Below are 23853 nucleotides of genomic sequence, written 5' to 3' on the forward strand. Positions count from 1 at the left end.
CCTCTGACTGTAGTTTGTCCCCGACGTCCCTCTCTCTCTCTCCCCCTCCCTCCTTCTGCTTCCCAGCTGCGGTGAAGGAAGCAGCTGTCCCCTGCCAGGCCCTTCCCTCACGATGGGGAGAATGTGCCTCACCTCGGGCCCAGAGCAGGGAGGCAGCTGACCGTGGACTGAGACCATGAGCCCAAGCAAACTTTTCCTCCTCTAAGTTGACCTTGCCAGTGTCTTGGTCAGTGACAGAAAGCTGCCCCACACAATGGGTTGTGACAGCGGCATGGCTCAGACCCAGGAGGAGCCATCCCGGCCTGCTGCAGGCCCTGCGCCCTCCACACTCTGACTGACCGGCTGGACAGCTCGCAGCACCGAGGAAGACCATCCTCACACAATGACTGATTCCAAAGGATAAAACTCGGAACGGCCAGATGGAGGAGGGCAGGGGCATGGGGGTGGGGCGGGGAGAGCTTCCAAAGCCTCTCAGGGGCCACCGCCTCCAGCAGCCCCATAGCTCCCAGTAGCTCCTTGTTCCAAGTCTCTCAAACTCCATCTCCAGCCAGCCCACCCCCTGGTGCTGTGTCCAGGAGCCTCAGGAGGTGAAGGCCCAGCCTTCTAATCACTTGGTCTTTCTGGCAACAGCCCCACCCAGAAGCTATCTAGGGCCCCGCCCTACATCAGGTGTGACTGAAAGGAGCCCATTTTGGAAATAGGAGACACTCTAGCAAGAGACAACCAGGAAATGCCAAGATCTCCAGCAACTGGAACTGGAGACAGAGACTGAATATAAACAGGTGGAAATATGACTCTGCACTAAAGGACATCACATATTATAAATATTTCATAAACCTAAGATTTTATCTCATTTTTAACCCTCCAGAGGGTGCCTGAGAGTCAGAACACGGGTCACCCGAGCAGCATGAGCCCACCTCCTCCCCTCCCCTGCAGCTGCCCACCATCCGGGGACGGAAATCGCCTAGAGGCCCAGCTCACGGTTTCCACCTCCCCTCCACCCACCCTCCTCAGGGTCTCCAGAGTGACCTTCCCAAAGTGCAAGTTCCATTGTGCTCTCCTGTTTGAAACCTTTCCAAGACCAAGCAATGCCAGCGGCTGTGCCACGCTCCCCGTGCGGGGCCCAGTGCAGGGTCCACCCACTGACTCTGTCAAGCAGGTGGGGAATCTGGGTCTGTGGATGCTCCATGGCTGCATGGTGGCCCCTGGAGGAGGAGCTTCCCCACCCCACAGCTGGGAAGGTCCTGGGGGCCACTCGAGGAGGGTGGGCAGGCAGCAGGCAGCTGGAGGTCTTGGACAGGAGACAAAGGGGCTGCTGCGTGCGGATGGGGAGCTGCCAGAAGGCGCCCGGGCCTCCAGGATGTCAGTAGAAAGGGGGCATCTGTGGCAGATGAGGGCTCCAAAGTCAGGAGGCCCAGGTTCCACGGGCAGAGTGACTGAGGGCAAGTCACCCGAGCTCCCGGAGCCCCAGCTTCCTGGCTGTGAGATGGGAGTGGTGCTACCCGCCTTGCTGGGTATTAGTGGTGACTGAAGCTAGAAGGTTCTGGCAGCAGCTGTCAAGAAAGAGACGTCATCCGTGATCCCTTTCCTCCCCTCGCTGGTGACAGGATCCTGCCTGGTCACCTCCACCCTCAGCAAAGACCCTTTGTATTGTACTCCTCCTACAGTGACCTGGCCAGCCCTGAGCAGACGTCACTGGCCAGGGCCATGGCTGTGAGAGGACACACCAAGGCACCACGTCCTCCTAAGACCTGATGCAGAGGGCCCTGAGGGTGTCCCCTGACCGAGGCCCAGGGGAAGGGCTGGGTTTGGGCCCGGAGAGCACGTTGAGCAGCTTATTAGCTGATTCTGCCTCAAGATCTAAAAATCACTTCCCTCTGGTTTCTGAATCTCTTCGCCTTGCACAACTGGAAAGACCACTGAGACGTGAACAGGCGATGGCATTCCCCAGGGGCCGGCATGTTTTCTGGCAGCTCAAGAGACAGGGCAAAGCCCTCTGCTGGACGCCACGATGGGGAATCAGGAACAGAATCAGGAACAAGGGCCCCACGTAAGGCAAGTGGAGAGCTCTGTGTAAAATGTATTTATTTTCAAAAGTTCCCTTTATAAAACCAGAATATGTAGCAAACACAAAATGTGAGAACAGCGGGGCCCGTCCTCAACACGGACCACGTCACACAGCTGGGCACAGGGGTGCAAGCTGGGGCAGAGTGTCCTCCAGGTCCCTGGTGAGTCGGGACCAAAAGAAAGGAGTGTCCACATCCTCATGGTGTGGAAGAGAGCAGGCCAAATGGAAACCCATGAGACCACACTGAATCGTCACTGAGGCCAGCGTGTGCAGGGGACCCGTGTCTTCTGCGTGGGAACCGGTACGCTGCAGGCTGAGCGTTAGCAGCAGCACGCAGGGGCCTCCCCTAGTCCAAGCCCAGGGCCCTGCTGGCCTTCTTGGCGTTCAGGAAGTTCTTCTTCCTCCTGGGAGGGATGTGCAGAGAGATCTCCGGGTCCTTGGGGTTTCTGAATATGAAGAGCTTTTCGCCTGTGTTTAACACGTCGAGGGCTTGCGCACCTAGGATGGGGACAGGGGCTGGTTCGCCAACGGGCTCCAGGGACAGGTGCGGCCAGCCTTCTCCGCAGAACGCCATCCTCTCCCTGATGGGGACATGCGTCTTCTTTAATATGCTAAGGAGAGAACAGGAGGTTGAGCTGACAGGTGGGACTCACTCTGACCTTCCTGAGGGTTCTGAGTTCTCCAGGAGATTCCCAGCCACGTGCCATTGAAAGACCCTTCCCACCTGTGGGCACCAGAGTGCCCCTGAAGTCAGTGGAGGCCTGTGGCAGCACTCCAGCCGTACTGGCCCGTGACTCAAGATCTCAGGAGTCTTGTGGGGTCGTTGTCATGACATTGTCAGCTGGGGCTCAGCCTGGCGGGGAGTTCACACCATGGAGATTGGCAGGGCCCCGGGAAGGCTCCGCCCCACCCCCGGCCGACTCTCAGACATTTACAAGGAGACCCTGGGCCTCACTGTAAACCAGCTGAGGAAACTGGGTACTAAGCAAAAGTTCCAGGCCGGGCAGACGTCAGCAGAGGGTAGCACACTTAGGGAGGGTCCTGGGACAGGACTGCTGCAATCTGCCCCTGAGCCATCCCGAGTCCCCAGGCTCTTGAGAATGCCGTGGCTACTGCTGAGAGCCCGTGGGGCCTGAGAACCACTGGCGCTCTCTGCCCAAGCAGTGCAGGACAAGGCCACAGCCTGGGTCTACAGGGGATATCACTGGCCAGTGGGATGCTGGACCATCTGTCCCCAGCCTTGCAGCTTGTATGGGCCTGAGCGAGGACTCCCAGGTGGCTCTGGCTCATATCCTACTTCCCTTCTCACCGTAGATCCTGGTGCTTCTGGGCAGGGCAAAGGCTACCACAGTGCGCCAAGTGCTGTGACCATCACCCCCCATGTCACCTGCGGCACACGGGTCAGTGCAGCCCAGGAGCGCTCCCAGGGTAACACACTGGTCACACAGCTTCAATCTGGACTTAGAGTGGCTTCTCCTGACCAACCTCCGGACCTAATTTCTTTGGGACGACTTTCTGATACCCCCATCACAGACAGCCCCAAGCTGTTACCATGGACGATCAGTGACGGGCTCAGCACCTCCACCTGAGCTCTGGAATGATGGAGGCAGGGGGTTTGGCAGACCCTCCCCCTGGACAGTCACTGCTCCCCGAGCACAGGGCGCCTGCCACTTTTTAAACCCAGATGAGCTCGCCTGATGTGACTTCCCTAAATCCCTCGTAGATGGAATCCAGGAGACACTTGGTCAACAGGTGGTCACATCTAACCCACTGTGCCCCTCCCGTCCCTCTGAGCTCCAGGTTTGCAAAAATCACAGGCCAGAGATGCAGGCCTTGGGCACACAGAGCATGCACAGGCCTGGAGCGTTAGGCAAACACAGGGACTGTTACGGTCCACGTCCCAGGGCCACCAGGTCCTGGGTCTTGGGGTCCCTGGACTTCAGGTCTATCATCTTCATTTTCTGGAAGGTTCAATGCAATGAGAAGTGAAAGGGCTTTGGGAATAATAATGTCTGAACAGCTACAAGGAATTATTCCTTTTCTAATTATAGCCCTTAAAATAGCTATTAGCTAAAATAAATACAGTAATTAAAATGCTAATAATGATATAACATTCTCCTCCCGATAGCTGCAGCTTATCTTCAGCTTCTAAACTAAGCCCATGGAATAAAGATGTGTGGCCTTCAGGGAGGACCCTGCCCCGTCACCGGGCACCTTCCCACGCTCTCAGGCAGCGTGGACGGCCCTCCCTGCACCTGCGCCAGCGCCTACCTCGCCTTCCTCTGTTGGGCCCAGCGGACCTTTTCCAGGCCCCTGGCCGTCAGATCGCCGCGCAGTTCCCTCTCCAGGGCTTGCCACCAGGCCTGGTGTTTCCTAACAGCAGAGAGAGGCTCGGGTTAAAAAGGACAGCCTTCAACTCCCCCCCTGGTGACCTCTGCTGGCCTCCGTCCCCCCCGTGTGACCTCCGCCGACACAGGACCCCTGGTCTCCACGCCTCCTTTCCCTTGCTCAGGACACACCCATCAAGCAGGCTCTTGGCCTGGTCAAGGAGGAAGCTCTGCCCTCGAAGGGCTCCCAGTCCGGGGGATCACAGCGACAGGGGACATCAGTCAAAGAAGGCAACACAGAGCTGGGGACATCTGAGCTCAGGGAGCAAGGGGGGCGTTCATGAAGGGCTGTGTGGCTTGTGGGGCCCGCCTTGGCTGGGGAGGCATGGCGGGTGCGGGCGGGGTTCCGTCTCTTAGTCCTCCTGCCTGAGCCGGGTCAGCGTGTCCTGAACATGCGTGTGCAACACAGAGAAGCACGTGGAAGCCGGGAGGGTGGCGGGCAGGGCGTCCTCAGGCCATGGACAAGTGTGACTCCAGACCAAAGGCGAGGGACCTTGTCACACTGTCAGGGAGACTGAGAGGAGAGCTCGTGGGCCTGGGCCCCGGTTGGCAGAGGACGGCATGGGCCAGAGAGTCCAGCCCAGGGGCACTTTCCTCTGCGCCGTGCTCCCACCCGCCCACCTGGAGGTGGGTGCAGCTCGTCCCTCCCCACAGTGGGCCGGGGGCTCTCCTTGCCAGGAGACATATCTCTGACGACAGCACCCCACAGCTGCTGCCCGCGGTGCTTCCTGGGCCTGACCCTCCGGGGCTGGACACAGCTCTCCCCACACCCCACAGGTCCCTCAGCGACCGGCTCCCGTGCAGCCGGTCAGCTTCCTCGGCTTGAAAGCCAAGGCCTCAGGGAGGGGCTGCCAGGCCCCGGGCGGGGGACCAGGAAGAGGGCCTGCCTGCCCTCAGGGACTCTGGGTGGCCCAGGCCAGGAGAATCCTCTAGGCCCCTCGGCTAGGAGGCTGGACAAAGTGCAGGCACTTGCCACCCGAGTCCTCCTGCTGTACCAGCCCAGCAGGCCCTCTGGACTTGCTGGACTGCAGGACACGAGGACGGCTCTTCCTCACGGCTGGCCTCACGCCCTCCCTCCCCCTCACCCAGCTCTGCCCACGTGTCCTCAGCTCGCAACCTCTGGAGTCAGACCCCTCCTCAGCTCTGACCAGACAGCCCCAGGTCAGGAAAGCAGTGTCCACGTGTGTGCCCACCATCGCCATTCCAGGACCCCCAGGCCCCCGCCGTCCAGCCACAGCCTCCTACAGGTCCTGGATGAGGCGGGCTCTGGCAGCTGGGGCCCTACCCTTGCCAACCTAGTCCACTTTTCCTTTCTCAAGTGACACTGCGGGCTGCCCCCCAGACCCACCCCAGCCCCACTTCTTGCCTTCCCTCAATGGACCCAATTCACTCCTGGACTCGGAACCTAAAGGAAAATATCTGCAGGGTTGTAACAGCTGAGGAAAAGTGGCCCCAGTGAAGATGGGGACAGCCACCTACCTAGGCTATGCCTGTCTGGAGTACTGGGCCGCCATTGAAAACAATGTCTGAGAAGATGTGTCAATAACAGGGAAAGCACGGCTTGAAGTAGCAGGAAACGCAGCTCAGCTACTGGGACAAGAATCGCCCAGGAACATGGAGAGCTGCCCCCGCACTCAGGCCTGTGGGCACAGCGTCAGCACCGCGGGCGCCCGACACCCACACGCAGGTGTGGGCCAGCAGGGCAGCTCCACTCCAGTCTCGCCTGGGGGTGGGGCCAGAGCAACGAGTTCAGTGGAAACAGCACTTGGAGCTTCGAGTCGGGGTCTTTCCCCAGGCGGCCCCTCTGTGGCCCAGGCCTCTCTTGGATGCTGGGCAGCAGCAGTTCCCAGTCACCGCAGGGCCACGAGGGCCTCCCCACTGTCCCGGGCCGTGCCGCAGTGGGGTGTTCTGCCCGAGGGGTGTCAAACACGCTTCCCACCCACACATTTTCCACCAAGGATGGGTTTATGGGGACGAGAGTCACGACCTGGTGGTCAGCACACACCTCAGCCACACTCAACACACGCATGTGCACTCAGAAAGCCTGTGGAGGGAGAAATGTGACCAACGGACAGTGAGCCTGATGGTAGGTCTGATCCCCTGCCCCAGTCCCATTACGGGTCACCCTCTCTCTGGTTTCCAGAGGCGGTCACCACAGGGCACTCACCTCCTCCTGCCAGGGTCAGCCTGCTCCCTGCCCTCGTGGTCTGCCGGGCGGTCCGAGTGCTTCTCACTGACAGAATACAGCAGGGCCAGCAGCTGGGGCTGGGAGCCCGCGGGCAGCAGCACACTCAGGAGGCGGCACAGCGTGGCCCCGGGCACCATGGCCATCTTGCAGAGGTACGACGCCAGCCTCAGCTCCTAGGGCAGGCAGGGGAAGGGGAGCTCAGCCCGCGCCACCTCTAGACTTGACATGCGTCAATTTTAAATTTATTGCATTCTTAGGGCTCTTTGTCTAAGGGGAATAAATATTTTAGTCGTTAGTCTGGAAAACAGCTTCTAAATTCACAGAGCTGTCAAAAGAATCTATTTGGTGAGCACCTGTGGCACCCACGGCATTCCTGAGGCCGCGTCCCTCCCTGTGACTGTCCTCGGCTCTGTCGGCAGCGCCCAAATCACACAGCAGAGGCCCTGGCCTGCAGCAGGGACACTGCTCACCTTTCTCCTCCTGTTCCACTTCTGTGAGGCCACACGGCCCTGAGGACCATTCAGGCTCCAGAAACAACTGAAGTGTCCCTAAACCAGGGACAGAGAGTGTCCCAGAGACACTGTGCTGCGTCCTTACCACAGAACACTGTTCTGCAATAAATAAAAGAGCTGGAAGGGCCTCGGGTCTAAGGCTGCTTGACTCCAGGCACACAGGTCTGCGGCCTGGACAACACTCAGAGCTGGGGCAGACCCTGGGTGGCCAGGGTGGGCAGTAGGGGGCAGCACTGGGAGGGCTCTGTGGGGAGGACAGGCGTGCATCCCGACGGGGTGGACCCTCTGTGCTCAAGTGACAGAGAACGGTGCACGTGCTGACACCGATGTCAGCTCCTGACTGTGACGTGCTCTGGGCAACAGCAGCGGGAGACACGAAGCCCGGTGGACGCTGGAACGCCCCACACTGGCTCCACGACCTCCTGGAGAAACCAGCACAGATCTGGTACTACAGAAAGCTCCCTGGCGCCCAGCAGCACTGAGCAGAACAGAGAGGCCTTGGGCCGGTTCTCATCTCTCTCTGCCTCCGCCTCCTCATCTGTAAAATGGGGGTTAGGATGACACTGTGGCACAGGGTTCGGGGAGGACAAATGGAGCTAGAGCTTGTCCCACTGTCCTGTATCACACAGGCACAGGTAACAGCACTTCTGGTCAGGGCAGGCACACCTGACCACCTGGCCAGTCAGACCTCCCCTGGGACTTCAGCGAGGCCTAAGACTGCCACACAGCAAGGTTGGGGTGGGGAGGGCATCGAAGGGCCAGGAGCCCAGGGCTGCCAGCCACATGTCCCTCTAGGAGGCGGTCATTCATGTGCACTAGGAAGCAGGAGAGCCCTGCGGAGGCAGAAGGACCTGGGGAAGTCCATTTGGTGTTTGTACCCCTCGGGCTCAGCCCGGCTTTCCTGGGGGGTGGTCAGGGGATCCAGATGTTTCCTTTTATATAAAACAGCATCAGAGATGGGGCGTGGCTCAGAGGTAGAGCACTTGCCCACCATGTGTGAGGCACTGGGTTCGATCCTCAGCACCACATAAAAATAAATAAAGACATGTGTCCACCTACAACTAAAAAATAAATATTTAAAAATAAAACGAAATAAAACAGCATCACATTTGCAGATACCCTGCACACAGCCTCTCAAACCTTCCCATCATCACCTAAGACACGGGACACAATGGTTACCCACCGGGCACAGCATTGGCTGGGGAGAGGCCCTCAGTGTTTGGTAGAGACACGGCCCTGCCCGACCAGCTGCACAGCACCTGTCCACAGCGATGCAACTTATTTTGGATCCACAGTTGGGTGAATGTGGGGACATGGAACCTGCCCGAGTGTCCCCTGCCTGCCATCTGTGCTGGGGCCACCCATGACCTGCTCTGAATTTCCCGGGCCAGCTTCCTCAGCCCACTCGATGGCTGGGGACAGGCAGCTCTGAGGAAGGGGAAGAGGTGTGTGCAGGGGACAGAGGAGGGGACAGAGGCAGTCTGGGGCGGTGTCTCCTCACCTGGCCGCACAGGGTGGCGAAGGTGTCCGTCTCCATGTTCTCCAGCAGATCTTCCAGCACAGCACTGTCCTGCTGCTCTTGTCTCCAACTAGAGGGAAAACAGAGCCCAGTGAGGCCGCTGTGATAAGAAGGGACACCATGAGGCCATCCAGGCTCCAAGTAAGGAAGAGGGATCAAAGCCACACCGCCGCGTGAAAAAGAAGCATATGGACATATGTATGCGCACACACACACACACACATACGCACACACACACGCACATGTACACAGATATACGAAGAGATGGTGGGAGGCCTGTGCCTCTTGTTGCCTAGGCCACTTCCAAGGAGGGTAGCCAGGAGAGGGCTGCTTGAGGGAGGTTCCGTGGGCCCCTGAAGGAAACGTCTGACTTTGACAGAGCTCTGTGACCCTCTCTGAAGGCTGGGCAGCGGTCCTCAAGGCCTGCACCAAGAAGACCAAGACCTGGTCCATGTGCCCTGCGCTGAACAGACCCAGAGCCACTGTCCAGGGAGGACCTGGCCCTGACCACAGGACCAGCTGGCTTCCCTTCGCAGGAGCCTCCTGTCCTCCACGGGAGCAGCTCTGCTGGCCACATGGCCTGCCCACAGTCCTTCTTGTGGCCACACCCAATGTGTCCTCAGGTGCAGCTCAACGCCTCCAGGGAGCGCGTGAGCACTGCACCCCCCAACGCCCAGCCCACCTACCCACGCCTCCGAGAAGCTCCTGAGCACACGCTCAGCCCTTCACGGTCACCTCAGAGCCCCGAGCCGTGCTCTGTTGACACAGCATCTCACCACCCGGAGATCATGCCCATTGAACTCCAGTCTGTTTCCTTCTGACTAACTCGAGTCTGTTTTCAGGGCCCATCACACTGCCCAGTCCAGATGGCCTCACGTTCCCTCCACACCCACGCCATGTTCACAGTGGAAACGCCAGAGCTGTGAATCTTGTTTTTCTAAGAGTCCCTGATGCCACAGGCCAAGCTAACTGTCTAGTGTTAGTTGAAAAATAATTCAAAGAACAGAGAAAGACGACAGGAGCTCGGCTTTGCAATCTTGATAAAGCGCCATGTTTACAATGAGATCTGAATGAGGCCTGAGTTCTGCTGATGTCGGCCCACGGCTTGGTCCTGCACTAAGATGATGGAGAAGCTGGTGAAGAGGAACAAGACCTCTCTCTATTATTTTTGCAACTTCTTGTAAGTCTGTGATCATTTAAAGTCTAAAATATTAGTAAACCTCAGTGATATGAAAATAAAGTATCTTAGAAGGACATCAGGGAACAAGGAAGCCGATTCCTGCCAAGCTGGGTGGCTCGTGCCACGGGCTGGCTGGCACCATAGGCGGGAGGATGAGAGGCAGGTTCCCCAGGCCTGCAGGGGACGTCACCCTCGGGGACTGCGGGCCATGGGACGTACCTCTGCTGGTGGAGATCCAGTAACTTCTGGCCCTTGCCCAGGGCCTGCTGCAGGACGGTGGAGATGGGCCTTTCGGAGTCCTCCTCCCCAGGCTCGCTCAGGAGCCCAGGCCCCCCAGCCACCCAGTGCTGCCAGCTGGCCAGGGCCTGCTGCTGCTGGGCTGCCTCCTGCTGGGCCAGTTGGTCCTCCAGCCTCCTCTCCAGCTCCTGGAGTTCCTGCACACAGAGGGGACAGGTGGTGAGTCCCACTACAAATGTAAATGGAGCCAGGACAAAGTCTGACCTCCCGGCACGCGCTGGAAGCCTGCTGGGCCCATCTTGCCTGGTTCCCCTGGTAGCGAGACCAGCTATAGGATGTGCCCACCACCTCTGTCACAGCTCCACCCAACAGCACGTGGTGCTCCTTCCTCTACAGGGACTTCCCGACTGCCGACAGACCATACCTCCTGGGTGGCAGGCTCCCTAGTCCCTGGGGGACAGGGATGTCCCTCCTCACATCCCACTGACACCCTTCACATGCCCTTTTTTGTAGCCACCTGTATCACTGTCATGCACCCTTTGGCTACAGCATGGGCTCCCTGAGAGCAGGGGGAGCCTCCTGCTGCCCATCTGCACCGTGCCGGGCAGCTGCCACCTGTCCCTGGATCACCGTAGAGTTCCTGCCAGCATCTGCCACTGAAGAAGCCACGGGACGCAGCACCACGGTCCCTATCAACAGTGCCTATGGCACAGAAGCACACCAAAGGGCTGCTGGTCCCCGATGGCACCAACTTAGGAGGCTCCATTACTACTTCTGCCTTCGCCATGGTGTGCAGGCAGAGCACACGCAGGGAAGACGGACGCTAACTCTGGAATTTGGATGGTGTCCCAGGCGGGTGACACGCAGTACAGTGTTTTCTTGCCGTAGTGGACTGTGGTGGCGGCATGGTCCCCAGCCAGCCCCAGGTGCCAGGATGGACAGCAGCGCTCCAGTGTGTGCTGAGCTGCCAGGCAGGCCAGGGCTGCAAGTGAACTTGAGTCTTATTCTCAGTTTATCGTGAACTAACCCTGGAGGTCGGGGGGCATCTGTGGGAAGATCTCTGTCCTTCAGCGACTCTAGACCACACCCCCCCTTCTCTGAGTTTATGGATGAGGAAATCGGGGCAGAGTGGCGGTGACGTTCCAGTGACGCACTCAGAGGCAGAGTCGGGATCCGAGCCCAGGCCAGCGAACTCCAGGCTTGTGCTCTCACTGGGCCATGCTGCCTGACACCGTCACAGGGCATCTGCCTTCCCAAGTCAGCAGAAAATCTCGGCAGAGGACCACAGGGTAGGTCGGAGGCCCCCAGGCCTTCAAGGTGCATGCGGGGGACGCCGAGGTGGAGGACAGTGGGGCTCATCCTGAGAGGTCCTGGGGGGCCTCACGGGGGACGGTGGCCCCTGATCCTCCTAAATATGTATAAAGTACTCTGATTTCTGCGGAGGGAACAAAGTTTGTATCAAATTCTCAAGAGTCCCACAGTCCCCAAGGCTCAGAAATACAACCCGAGAACCAAGACAGTGGGACAAATGGCCGAGAGGAGCCCTGAGGACACAGCGTGGAGACTGACCGCCTGGCCACGCACTCCAGCTCGATCCAGGGCCTGGGAAGCCTCTGAGAGCTGCAGAGCGGCACCCCCGCCCACTGGGGTCTGCCATCCTGACCACTGACCACTGCAGCACCCTGAGGGGGAAGACGTAGCCCTACATGGTTTCCCACAGTGTCCTGTTGAGCTGAGCTCATGGCCAGCAGCCTGTCAGAGGCCAGACCTCTGCTGGGAACAGTGTGGGATGGAAGACTCCAACCCGAGCCTGTCGGGGTCACCAGAGAAGTGGTGGAGCACAGAGGCCACCTTTTCTAAGGAGCTTGAAAATCCCGGGTCAGGAATGGAAGGCAGGTGCACATGGCCTGCAGCTCAGCGTTCTCTCATGGGACCTTCTCCAGGGCTTCAGGCCTGTGCCCAAGCCTGCTCCCCCTCCGCACCTGCTGCTGGGTTCCAAACTCTGCCTGGGCCTACCTTCTTTAGAGCTCGCTTGGCTTTAAATACAAGGACCACGAATCCCGGGCTGTGATGACCTGTCTTTCTCCCCAACAGTGAGAACAGGGCCCAGCTCGTGGAAAAAGTTAATAATAATAATAATAATAATAATAATAATGGCAGTTAACATTTCCTGAATGTCTACACTGGGCCAGAGCATTGAAACAATTTATTTAATCTTCACAAAATGACACAAAATTGGATTTACCATTATCCCTTTTTATAGACAAGGTGACTGAGGCACAGAGAGTGTAAGTGAAACTCCTGAAGTCACAGTGTTGGGCAAAAACACAGCTGGAGAGAACTGAGGTTTCTCTGGTCTCTGGTCCCATCTCAGTTCAGCGGCCTCAGAGAGCACCACCAGGTACCTGCCCGGTGCACGAACAGAGCGACAGCTGGTGACACCGATGGGTGGTGGCAGGAGGGATGATAGGTAGACAGGGACAGAAAGATGGATGGACGATAGATAGAGGACAGAAAGATGGCAGAAATAGATTAGGTAGAGAATGGATAGACAGACCGACCGACGGATGGATGGGTGGACAGAGGATAGAGTTCCTTTTTGCTGGGTATTTGTCGGGATTCAGAGTGAGTGAGGCATGTCTCTGGATCCTGAAGACTCAGTGTGGGGAGGGGGCAGTCCGTATGCAGAGACAGAGACAGAACACCATCCTCGGTGATCACAGATTCCAATGGGGCTCTGGGAGCACAGAGCAGGGACAGAGGGTGCCACAGAGGGCATCCTGGGTGGCTTGATGGAGGAGATCCCTGGGCTTGTCTTAGAATGTAGACAGGAGTCTGCCAGGAGGTGAGGCAGAAGTCTTCTAGGTAGAGGTCCCTCTAAGGAACAGATGCTTGAATGTATCTCAGGGCTCAGAGCAGCAGGAAGGTCTAGGGCCGAAGCCCAGGGTCTGAGGGAGGAATGGTAGGAGGTCAGTGTTTTGTTTTGTTTTTGTACCAGGGATTGAACTCAGGGGCACTTAACCACTGAGCCACATCCCCAGCCTCTTTGGGTATTTCATTTAGAGTCAGGGTCTTGTTGAGCTGCTTAGGGCCTCGATAAGTTGCTGAACTGGCTTTGAACTTGCCATCCTCCTGCCTCAGCCTCCCAAGCCATGGGATCATAGGCATGGGCCACTGCTCCCAGCCAGGAGGTAAAAGTTTAAATGTGGACCTGGCGGCTGGGGCTGTGCGTGATCATTTTATTTTTTCATAAACATCCCTTTGGCCACAGTGTGGAGAGGAGACTGGAATAGAGAGGGGGCCCGGGGCATGATCTTAGGACAGGAGGCCTGCTTTGCTGCTGTGGGCCTTGGTGAAATGACTGTCCCTCCCTAAGCCTCAGCTCCTTCCCCAGAAGAATGGGACTAGAAATGCCACCGTGGAGGGAAGGAAGGGGCAAAAGCACAGTCAGTGCCTGGGCCTCACGCAGAGCTTGGCGGGTGCAGCCAATAGTGACGCTCTCTGCCTTTGAAGCCCAGATGGCTGGGAGCCACGAAGCCAGACCACAGAAGACCAAGTGCAAGAACTCAGGCAGAATCAGTAGAGGGTGAGTCCTGGCACAGGAGAACCAGGCGGAGGGAGGAGGAGGGAGGAGGGAAGGGAGGTGCCCATGGGCCTGGAGGTGCGTGCTCAGGTCAAACCAAATGCAGATACAGTGCATACAGTTAGTCTGGGGTCACAGATCTGCTCCCCGGAAGTCCTTCCTGTTTAAGTCTGCCCATCATCACCATTTCACCCCGATCCAATTACACCTTGCATATGTTCCAATATCACAAAAGGAGTCTGAACCCTTCATCAGTGAGGTGCACTCAACGTCACCCTCACAGGAGTCCTTTCTCCCACAGCATTTCATTGCATGCTTTTTTAATCCTCCCACGAGTTTAAGAGCTTAAAAGCCCATTTCCAACAGGAGAGGGGTCGATGCAGACGATCAAATGCAGAATGGAAGTCCAACATCTGGAGCACGACGGCCGTCTCCTGCCAACTGCAGACTGAATGAAACAGGGGTCACCCATCACCTTGGCCTTGAGGACACCACGTCATCTCCACTCAGGACCCACAGCCTCTTCCCAACAGACCAGCAGTAGGAAGCTCTGTCCTACTCAAAGTCTCAAGATGGACAGGGTGTTGTGGTCTCAGTTACCAGTGGACACAGGTGATCTCGGCACAGGCCGCACTGAGGGTGTTTCCCGTGCAGGTAGAGGCAGCAGGTAACTGAACTGAGAGCCAGGGGTCCTAGTGTCTCGCTCTGCCCCCAGCTCCCTGACCTTGGACTGTCCTTCCCTGGGAAGGCTTCATTCCCTCCATCTGGAATCCAGGACAGGGCTCCCTCCGTGCCAACCACTCCGAGTGCATCCCGTGCTGTGTGTTTGGGTAAGTGCTAGGCCAGGCCTCCTCCCATTACCAGGAGTCCACCTCGAGTGGGTGTATATGTGGAAATGAGCGTCTGGGTTGCTTCCCCCGTTAGCCGTTAGGTGGATTTTCAAAATGGTGTTCTAGTTTCTCCTGAGAGACCAACCGTATACTCCTGGGGGAAACTCAACCTGGCCACGATGTATTGATTGACTTCTTCTCATAGATGGACGGGTCATGTTCACATCTGGTGTCTACCATCACAACTTCCCTTGTTCCTTCTTAAACTGCTTGTGTCTGGTTTCGGTATCAAGGTTCGCTGAGCAGCATGAAATGAGCTGAGGAATTCCATCTTCCTGATCTCAGGAATAATGTGCACCCGAGACCAGCGGAAGACCTTAAGGTTTGGTGGAGTCCGCCTACAGAACTGTCTCGGTTGGGTGTTTTCTGTGAACAGGGAGGATGCTTAACCTATGCACCAGTTTCTTTCATGGCATTAGGAATGTACATGTTTTTTCCATCTTGAGTCAATCTTTCAGACTTTTCTAGAAATTTTCTCCTTTCAGTTCAGTTTTCAGATTCTTCAACATAAAGCTGTGCACGGTATTCTCCTATTTTTAAAAACTGCTGCATCTACCATTGCTTTCTAAACTCTTGATATCATTTACTTGTCCCTCACCTCTTTTTGTCATGGCAAGTCTTGCCAGACATTTGTATATTTTGTAAGTTTTTTTCCCCCCAAAAAATTCAACTTTCCACTTCCCTATGGCAGTTCTGTTTTTATTTTTATCTTGTGGCAGTTCTATTTTTATTTTTATTTTGTGGCAGTTCTGTTTTTATTTTTATTTTGTGGCAGTTCTGTTTTTATTTTTATTTACGCTGTGTTCCTTCCTCTGCTTTTCCACAGGCCAATTACCCCAGATCCCCCAACCCGCTTCCTACATGGTCAGCTATGGGCCTTTCTTTCCTAATGTAGCTTAGGGTATAAAGTTCCCTCCAAAACCTGCTTTAGCTGAATTCCACATTGTGATATGTCATAGGTACATTATTTTTCTGCTCTATGTTTTTTTAAAATAATTTCCATTATTTCTTTGACCTAGGAATTATTCAGAGGTATGTTCTAAAGTCGCAAAGTATGGACTCTTTAGCATTTATCTTTTTTAACTGTTTTGAGGTTAATTGCCCTTTGTTGAAAGGTAGCCAGAGTGACACATGGTGATTATTTGTCACTGCTCCAGTGTGAGCTAAGGACACATTTTGGTTTCCTGTTTGCTGTGAACCCTGGGTGCACTCAGGGCGGCTTCTCAGATGCCCTTCTGTGTGCCCTCTGGGCTCCATCTGATCACCAATCATGCTGAAGCGTGTATGCCGAGATTCTCACCTTAACCTGACTTCTCCCTAGTCTTCCACTTTTCCTTCTTCTTATTTTCTTTTATTAAGTTCACACAAGTCTAGAATCACTAATGCTCCAGGTGAACAACGTTTCGACATCATTTTTGTGTGACCTTTAGTTTTTCAGTAAACTCACAAATCACGACATTCTGCTGACGCTTTGGGTCCCAAATGTCTTGGAAGGCCCTGGCCTGCTCACACAGGTCACTCCCCTGGCTTCTCACTGCCCAGTGACTTCTTGCCCACGGAGAGCTCACCTCTGGCTGCACTCAGTCTTTAGAAATCCCCATGTGTCCTCTGCAGACACCTTGCTCTGCACCAGGACTGGAGACCAGGGAGTCCTGCTGGCTCCTTCAGCACCTGGGGTGTCCTGGCTGAAGGGCTGTACACGTCTGGTCCCTTCTCGTCTCCGCTCTGCTGTGGCCTTTCCTTAAATCTCATAGGGCAGCTTCCCCCACACGTGCAGCAGGTGGGAAGGCAGGGCCTCTGGCCCCCCAGCCTGTCTGGGTGTCCTGCCCCATGGACACATCCCACAGCCTCCTGCCCGGGGCTCATCCCAACCTGGGTTCTAGGTGTCGGTGGTACCAGGGCAGTGCTGGCTCCCGACCTGCTCTCAAGGCTCCCTGCAGCTCTGACAGGGACACCCGCAGCCAGTCCCGAAGGACATCTTCCTGTGCTTGAGCTTTATGGGGGCAGCACTGGAAGCTCAGTGCTGGAACACCCAGAGACCCTACTGAAGCTCTGTCCTTAAGACACCTGTCACCACGCAGCGTTCACCACGTGGCCAGAAAACAGTCTTGGACTCTTCAGAGTCAACTGTGATTTGCCACCTTTTAAAGAATTTATGGGACCCCCATCTTGATGAACTCAGCTGGGACAGTCCATCCACCAAGGTGACAGCGCACCAAGTCAGGGAGAGACTCTGGCTCCTGTCACTCATCAGCCAGGCGGTCTTCATCTCTCTTTCCCTGAGGAGTGAGCGTGCTGACAACACCCACTTCACAGCAGGGCACAACAATCAACAATATGACCCACAACAGAGGGCGCGGAAGGGCACTCAGTGCTGATCACACTTAAATGGTAGTCTTCAGAAGCAGAACAGAGCTGCCGATGCTCAACTGGCAGCTGGTCCGTTCATGACACTCGAGCACCTGCCTGCCCCCACGAGCTACCCCACACCTGGGAGGGCCTCCCCCTGCATGAAATTATCACAGTAATAAGTGACACATAAAATTCTAAAGTCCAGGCACAAAGGACCTCAAATTAGTCCTCAAAACAGTGATTACCATAGCTCTCATGTTATGGATCCTCTTCTTCACCCTGAAAGAGTGTAGCCTGCAGGCTTGATGACAATTTAGAATTACAAAGATAAACAATCCAATCTACGGTGACATTCAGGATGCCCTTAATTGAAATATGCACTTTTTTCTCCTTACTGCATCTTCATTCAAACACGAACTTCTGTTGTTTGAAAGAACACTAATGTCACTAAAATGTGGTCCCTGCCATTGACCAGAAGATTCACCAGTTCCCCACGGTCTCTCCCCAGAAGCAATGCCCTGGAGCTGCCTGGGCTGAGAGTTGCAGGCTGCTGACCTACAATGCACCCCACTTGGTCTTCGGCCCACCCCAGGGCAGAGACCAGCCGGGCGCTCATGGCCCATCTGCAGCTGGAGGAAATGGTGGCTTTAGAAGGTGCCGGCCCCTCCCGACCCCTCCTGCACTCACCGGGCTGTGGGACTGCAGGATCTGGCTGCAAGCCGCCTGGCTCAGTGTCTCCGACTCCCTCAGCTCCTCCAGCAGCAGACCTTGGATGCTGAGCAGGGCGGTGAAGGCCGACAGGGTCTCGGTGGCCCGGGCCGCCTTCTGGAACTGCACAGCAACCAGCGACTCCGCGAAGCGTCCCTCCTGGGCCTCCAGCCGCTGCACCCTCTCCCGCAGCAGCTCCCCTCGCACCTGGGGGAGCGGCAGCACCAGAGGGCAGTGAGCCGAGGGACGGGGAGGAGAGCCAGCAACCTCCCAGAGGCCAGGGCCGTCCCACAGAAGCACGGGAATCTACAGGAGCCACCGAGAAGTGCCCAGCTTCTGAGGACCACGCCTGTCCTTCATGCTGTACTTACCACCCTTGAGGGTGAGCGGGCGTGTTGCCGTCCAGCTCAGGCCCTCCCGTTCACTCTCCCTGCGCAGCTCCCAGGCCCCTCCACCCTGCGCAGAGCCTGGCACCTGCCTGACTGAAGTGCCCACACGCTCTCTTCCTTTGGTCTCCAGCTCCCGACTGGCCCCTCGGGCACCCTCACTTCTGGGAGCAAGCGCCTGTCCTGCTCTTCTCTGCTCGTCCCCCCAGCTCCTCCTCCCCTTGGGGGCACCTGCTAGAGCGCAGGGCCGGCTGCACCCGGAGCTCTGTACGTGTCCTGCCAGCAGACCCGACCATGGCCACTCGGCAACAGTCCCTCAGCGTCCACCTGTCTTCTCTTCTGTCAAGGCTACAGGTGTGACATCAGTGCCTCTCACCTCACCCGAGCCCCAAAAGGCAGGCTACACTCTGTGGGCCCCACTCTGCAGGAGGAGCAGAAGTGTGACCCGGAAAAAAAGCTGCACAGGCACCGCGGCTCCTTAAAGTCACCATAACCCAAAGAAAGGCGCATGCAGTCCAGTCGGCCTACACAGGAAGGGAATCCTGACCCTGCTGCAGCAGAGACAGACCTCGAGGACACCAGGCTGTGTGATGTGGGCCAGTCCCAAAGGACAAGTGCTGCATGATCCCCCAACTGAAGTCCCTGGGAAGTCAGATGCATAAAGGCAGAAAGCAGAACTGTGGGCACCGGGGACGGGGCAGGAGGAAGGGTGGACACTGTATGATGCATAAGCAAGATGGAAAGTTCTGGAGTGGGATGGTGACGACACTCATGTGCCAGGGTACCTGGTGCCTGCTGAGGACTGAGCCTGGAGTGTCCCCAAAGGCTCCTGTGTTAAGGCAGCAGGGATCAGAGGTGGGGCTTTGGGAAGGTGGTGGGCTCCTGAGGGCTCTGCCCTCGTCAGTGGGTGGACCCATTGATGCAGTCACCTGAATGAGTGGACTGTTGGAGTGGAGGAAATGCAGGAGGCAGGGCCTCACCGCAGGAAGAGAGTCCTTTAGGAAATGTCCTCGGGGACCATATCTGGTTCCCAGCCTCCCTCTCCCTCTTTCTCTGCTTCCCAACCACCAAGGTGGGCAGCGTGGCTCCACCACGCCCTCTCTGCCAGGATGCTCTGCCTCACCACAGGTCCACAGCATTGGAACCAGCTGACCATGGGCTGAAACCTCTGAAACTGGGAGCCAAAATACCTCTTTCCTCCTTTAAGTTGTTTTCTCAAGTATTTTGTCACAGCAATGGAAATCTGACTAACACAAGTGAGTTGTACATTTAAAAGTGATTGAATAGGTGTGTTTTGTGTAAAGTTAATGTTTTAGCACAATAAAAAGATGAGCAAGAAATGGATGAGCTGTCTCCTTCATCATGCACCTGCATGAGCTCAGTTTTACAGGTTACACCGTATGGTCTCGATTTTCCCCCTTGGGTGAGCAAGCAGTGGTCCAAGTCTTACAAGGGCCAGTCTCCTACAGAGATGCAGGGCAGAATGAGGTGGCCACAGGGCTAGATGGAGTTCTGTTTATGCAAATGTAAACTTAAAATGTGGGGGAACAATTAGCTCTTTGTATAAACCATAAGAACAACATGGACTACAAAGTTTAAGATATTCCAAAATCCTTTTTGCTTCTTTGGAAAGCTTAATTTATTCATTCCAGACGATGAAATTATGTCTCTAGAGACGGTTCAAGCCCTTGTCTAAAAGAACTCCTAGGAAAGGACAGATTTGCATTTCTATGAGGTTATTAAGGACAGGCTTCATTAAATATTCAAGCATCTGAAATAATAATTCATTTGCTGAACAATATTCTGCTAAATTCCCTTATTTTAATTGGAAGTTTGACCAACTTCCTACCAGTTTTCCCTGCAGCACGTGGAGCTCAGAGGAGGAATCCCAGGTATGCCCTGTGACCCTGCCAGCCAGCAGAGCCACGGGAACTCCGGGGATTCGTTAAGTCACAATCCGCAGGTCTGGAAGCCAATATAACCGGATGCAAGGGCCAGCCAGACAGAGGCTGAGTCAGGTCAGCCTCAGCACCATGGAGACCTCAGAGGAGGGGGCTCAGGCGGGTCTCCAAACAGGAGGCCCCCTGGGTTCAGCACACAACCTGCAGAGAAGGGGCCCCTCAGGCCAGGGGCTCCCAGAGAGAGGAGGAGTTAACCGCGCCCACCCCCTTAATCTCATCCATCCCATAACACCCGGGGGAACAGGGGGCCGGAGGGAGAGTCCAGTGCCTGCCACGGAAAGATTCAGGATCATCCACTTCTACTCCTGGAAAGACACAACCTCTGGCCCTCACCACGATCAACGCACAAATGTCACACGATCCAGGGACATGGCTGCCGCCGACCACGCAGCGCGGCTCTGCCTGGCCACCTGGAGTTGAAGGCTGGTCTGTCTGCCGTCTCTTCCCTGCAAGAAACCACCTACCACCCAACCAGCTGTGCGACCCAGCCAAGGTGTCTAAGCTCTCTGAGTCTCAGGTTTGTGTGTGAAAAGGAAACAAAAGAGCGGGAGGTACCTAGTGAGCGCCAGGCAAGCAGGAGCTGCCAGTCCCCCTCACTGCATCATGGCCATTATCACCACCTTGACCGTTAATAAAGAGGACCTCTCTAAAGTCGAGCCAGGAAAGACGGGAAGAATGGGTCGCAATATCGAAGGACTTTCCCCCTCTAGAAGGGAGGTTGTGGTTGTCTGTTTCTGATTACAAAATCCAGTACGAGGTACAGAAAGGTCAATATGGAGGTGGCTGATGACAGAGGGACTTACAGGGTGCATCTACTGTGTTAAGAAGGAAGGGAAGGGTGGGCGCAGAGGGAGCAGAATCTGAAAGCCAGAAATTGGACGACCGAGTGGAAAAGGACTGGATGGACACCCAGAGCCAGTACCCCCGGGGGGGGGGGGGCAGAGAAGCAACAGGACCCACACCGCAGGATCCCCGCCTTAGAAACTGCACCACCAGGTGCACCTGGAAGTGCTGGTAAAGGAGAGGGCGGCCAGCTAACCAGGGAGCAGGCCCCTGGAAGTCCCCCGCCCCACCTCCGTCCACAGCCCCTGCCCTTCCTGCCCAGCAGACAGCTGGGGTTTGCTCTTTGGGAGTCTGACCCGGGAGGAGGAGACCAGGCACGTCTGGTGGCAGAGGCCCCACTCTGGAGACTGGGCTGAGAGGCCTCCATCCCCAGCTCTCTCCCCACTTGGCTCCGCAGGAGCTGGGCAGCCAGGCTCTGCCGCGTGGGCAGGGGGCTGCAGTGGCCCTCGTTCAGGAACCCAAGTAGCCTGACAAGGGTCTGAAGGCACTGACCTCGGGGGTTCCCCAACCGAATGGCCCAGTCTCGTCACACCAGAGTGAAGGTCACAGTCTATGAGCCCCACCTGGAGGCCCAGAGACTCCTGACAGCTTTTTACTACCCCATTCTTAGATATGAGCAGACCACCAAGGAGGACCACAAGCCTGGCAAGACTTCTAATGAACCCAGAAGTATCAGTGAATACCCAGGATTAAAAAAAGAAAATCATTCTCAGAAAGAGGTAGAACGTTAAATGAGTCTTAACAACAATGAACATGTTCTTCTTTTTTAAATGGGCTTAACATTTTTTTAGTCGACAATGGACCTTTATTTTATTTACATGCACTACTGAGAATCGAACCCAGTGCCTCACACATGCTAGGCAAGTGCTCTACACTGAGCCTCGGCCCCAGCCACAACCCTCATGGTCTTTTTTTAAGGAACAGAGTATGGAGGAGAGTATGAAGATTTAGAAATTGAAAACACAAGAGAAAAACTCAAAGGTGTGTAAGACCTTTGAATGTCTCACAAGTAAAGCAAAGAACAAAGAGAAGGAAAACAGTGAAAGAGGAAAATGAAGGGAAAGAGGTCAGCATCTGGGTATTCAGAAGGGGAGGGATCCTTAAGACACTTGAAGGAAGTTTCCAGAATCCCAAGATGGGTTAGACTGACGTCAAGCACAGGGCAGAACAGAAACATTTTCAGTCTTGCAAAAGTTCAAAGTATTAACTCCTTTCCTCAGAAACCGACAGAAGATGTGTTTCATTATAACAAAGAAGAAGTTAGGAAAGAGAAGGCTGAAGAGGGTTGGCAGCATGACCCCAAGGTGGCAGCAGTGCAGAGGCATGGAGAGATGTCCTCGGGGAGATGGGATTCATAGAGACGATGGTCCTGGTGGGAAGCCTGGCCAGCTGTCGAGAAGTGGACCCAATTGGTGGTAAGTAACCCAAGAGAAACTAAAGGATGATAGTAACTCCAAGAAAAACAGAAAGCTAATGCAGAAATGAAGAGGATCCCAGTTTGCTCTGTGATTCACCTGTGGATGACATTCAGGTGGTCGTGATAATAGAAAATGTAAATGCTGGTCTAACTATGTCGGGGCACGAGGGGTGCAGGTTGAGAGGACACAGAGTAAATCTTCACCTTCCACAAAGGAAAGCAAATAGGTCATCCTTTTTTTTAGTTTTTTTCCTTAGTTGTTGATAGATCTTTATTTATTTATACATGGTGCTGAGAATCCAGGCAAGTGTGCTACCGCTGAGCCCCAGCCCCAGCCCGCAAATCAGTAATCTTAAGGTGGAGATCCAACAGCAAGACAAGCGTGTTAGAGGCACCAAGGTCAAAATATCAAGCAAAAAGTTAGGAACTATTAACCTGAGGAGTCAACAATATGTGTGTGTGTGTGTTGGGGGGAGTGGCTCTTTTTTAGCCCACTTTGTAGAAAGAGGCATTTGACTACTGACAGGAGGGTTGATGAAGACAAAAGGGAACATTTTAAATGAACAACCAATGAAAGTAGAAAAAGGGCGATCACGTCCAACCACCCTGGGACAGCCCGTCGTCTTCAGGAACGTGAAAGGTAGAACAGATCAGAAAGGCGGGCTGAGGTCTGACCACCAGGCCCCGTGCCAAGAGGGGGCCAGCCGGAAGCCACAGACTCTCAAAAGGGAGCTTCAGGGCGGGGAGCTTGCGGGGGACGAGGAGGACAGTGTGAGCAGAGCCCTGTGGAGCCTGGGCCGTCTCTGTGGATGGGGGAATGTCCCCTCCCCTGCCTAGATGGTCCCTGCTCACGGCACCTTTGTGTCCCAGCCTGCAACCACCCTGAACCTCACTTCTCCACCCAACAGAGGCAGCTGGTCCACCTGCCTCCCCGTGGAGGGCGACGGAGGCTCCAGGGCCTTGAAATATATCGAGGGGCTGAAGACACCCTGCCGGAGCTGAGGGCTGAGCTGCCGAGCTGCTGTCGAAGGCAGGAGGACGCTTGTGTCAACAGGGAGACCCCAAGCTTCAGCTTACACAAGAAGCAGAAACGGACCACAGACAGATGACAGAGTTGGAAAGAAAGAGAGGTAGGAGGAGAAGAAGAAAGATAGGTCTATTTTCAATTAATGGAAAGTCAGAAAACAAGCCACACAGCTGTGCCGCAGACCTGCTCCGCCGTGGGCTTGGCCTGACACTGAGGCGGGGGCAAGACACGTCCTACGTCCCCTGGAGCTTGGCCAGGGCCATCTGAGCAGGAGCTTCCGTCCAACAGATCTGGCCAACTGCCCCCACCGGGGAGTCTCCCAGGCCAGGTAGGCACCCCAGAGCCCCTCTGCCCACCGGGCACTGCAGTCCACGGCCTCCTCTGCTGTACTCCCAGGGAGGGTCGTGGGCAGACGGGACAGAGCATCATGGATGGCAAGGTGACACGTGCACCGAGGGACCCACCCTCCTGTGCCACAGAGCCTGCAGCTCAGAGACCAACCCATGTCCCGACAGGAAGTGCCCTGCTGTGGCCGCATGCCTGGGTGCAGAAGCATGGGCCAGGAGAGGACGCCCTGCTCCAGAGCCAACCAAAG

General features: G+C 55.8%; 1 protein-coding gene across 2 annotated transcripts in view; it reads right to left on the reverse strand.

Annotated features, from left to right (window-relative positions):
* Positions 1-2105: 2105 nt before the first annotated feature.
* The window catches only part of Evc2 (EvC ciliary complex subunit 2), a 101666-nt gene continuing 79918 nt past the window's right edge, over positions 2106-23853 (reverse strand). For both annotated transcript variants that reach the window (XM_026395276.2, XM_026395275.2), the window contains exons 18-23: positions 17604-17831; positions 10074-10288; positions 8657-8744; positions 6623-6816; positions 4340-4441; positions 2106-2679 (exon numbers count right to left, since the gene is read on the reverse strand). In XM_026395276.2, coding sequence (XP_026251061.2) covers positions 2415-2679; positions 4340-4441; positions 6623-6816; positions 8657-8744; positions 10074-10288; positions 17604-17831 — 1092 coding nt within the window. In that variant the 3' untranslated portion in view covers positions 2106-2414. The remainder of the gene's footprint in view (positions 2680-4339; positions 4442-6622; positions 6817-8656; positions 8745-10073; positions 10289-17603; positions 17832-23853) is intronic.

This window comes from Urocitellus parryii, chromosome 10, assembly GCF_045843805.1.
Source record: "Urocitellus parryii isolate mUroPar1 chromosome 10, mUroPar1.hap1, whole genome shotgun sequence".
NCBI classification, from domain to species: Eukaryota; Metazoa; Chordata; class Mammalia; order Rodentia; family Sciuridae; genus Urocitellus; species Urocitellus parryii.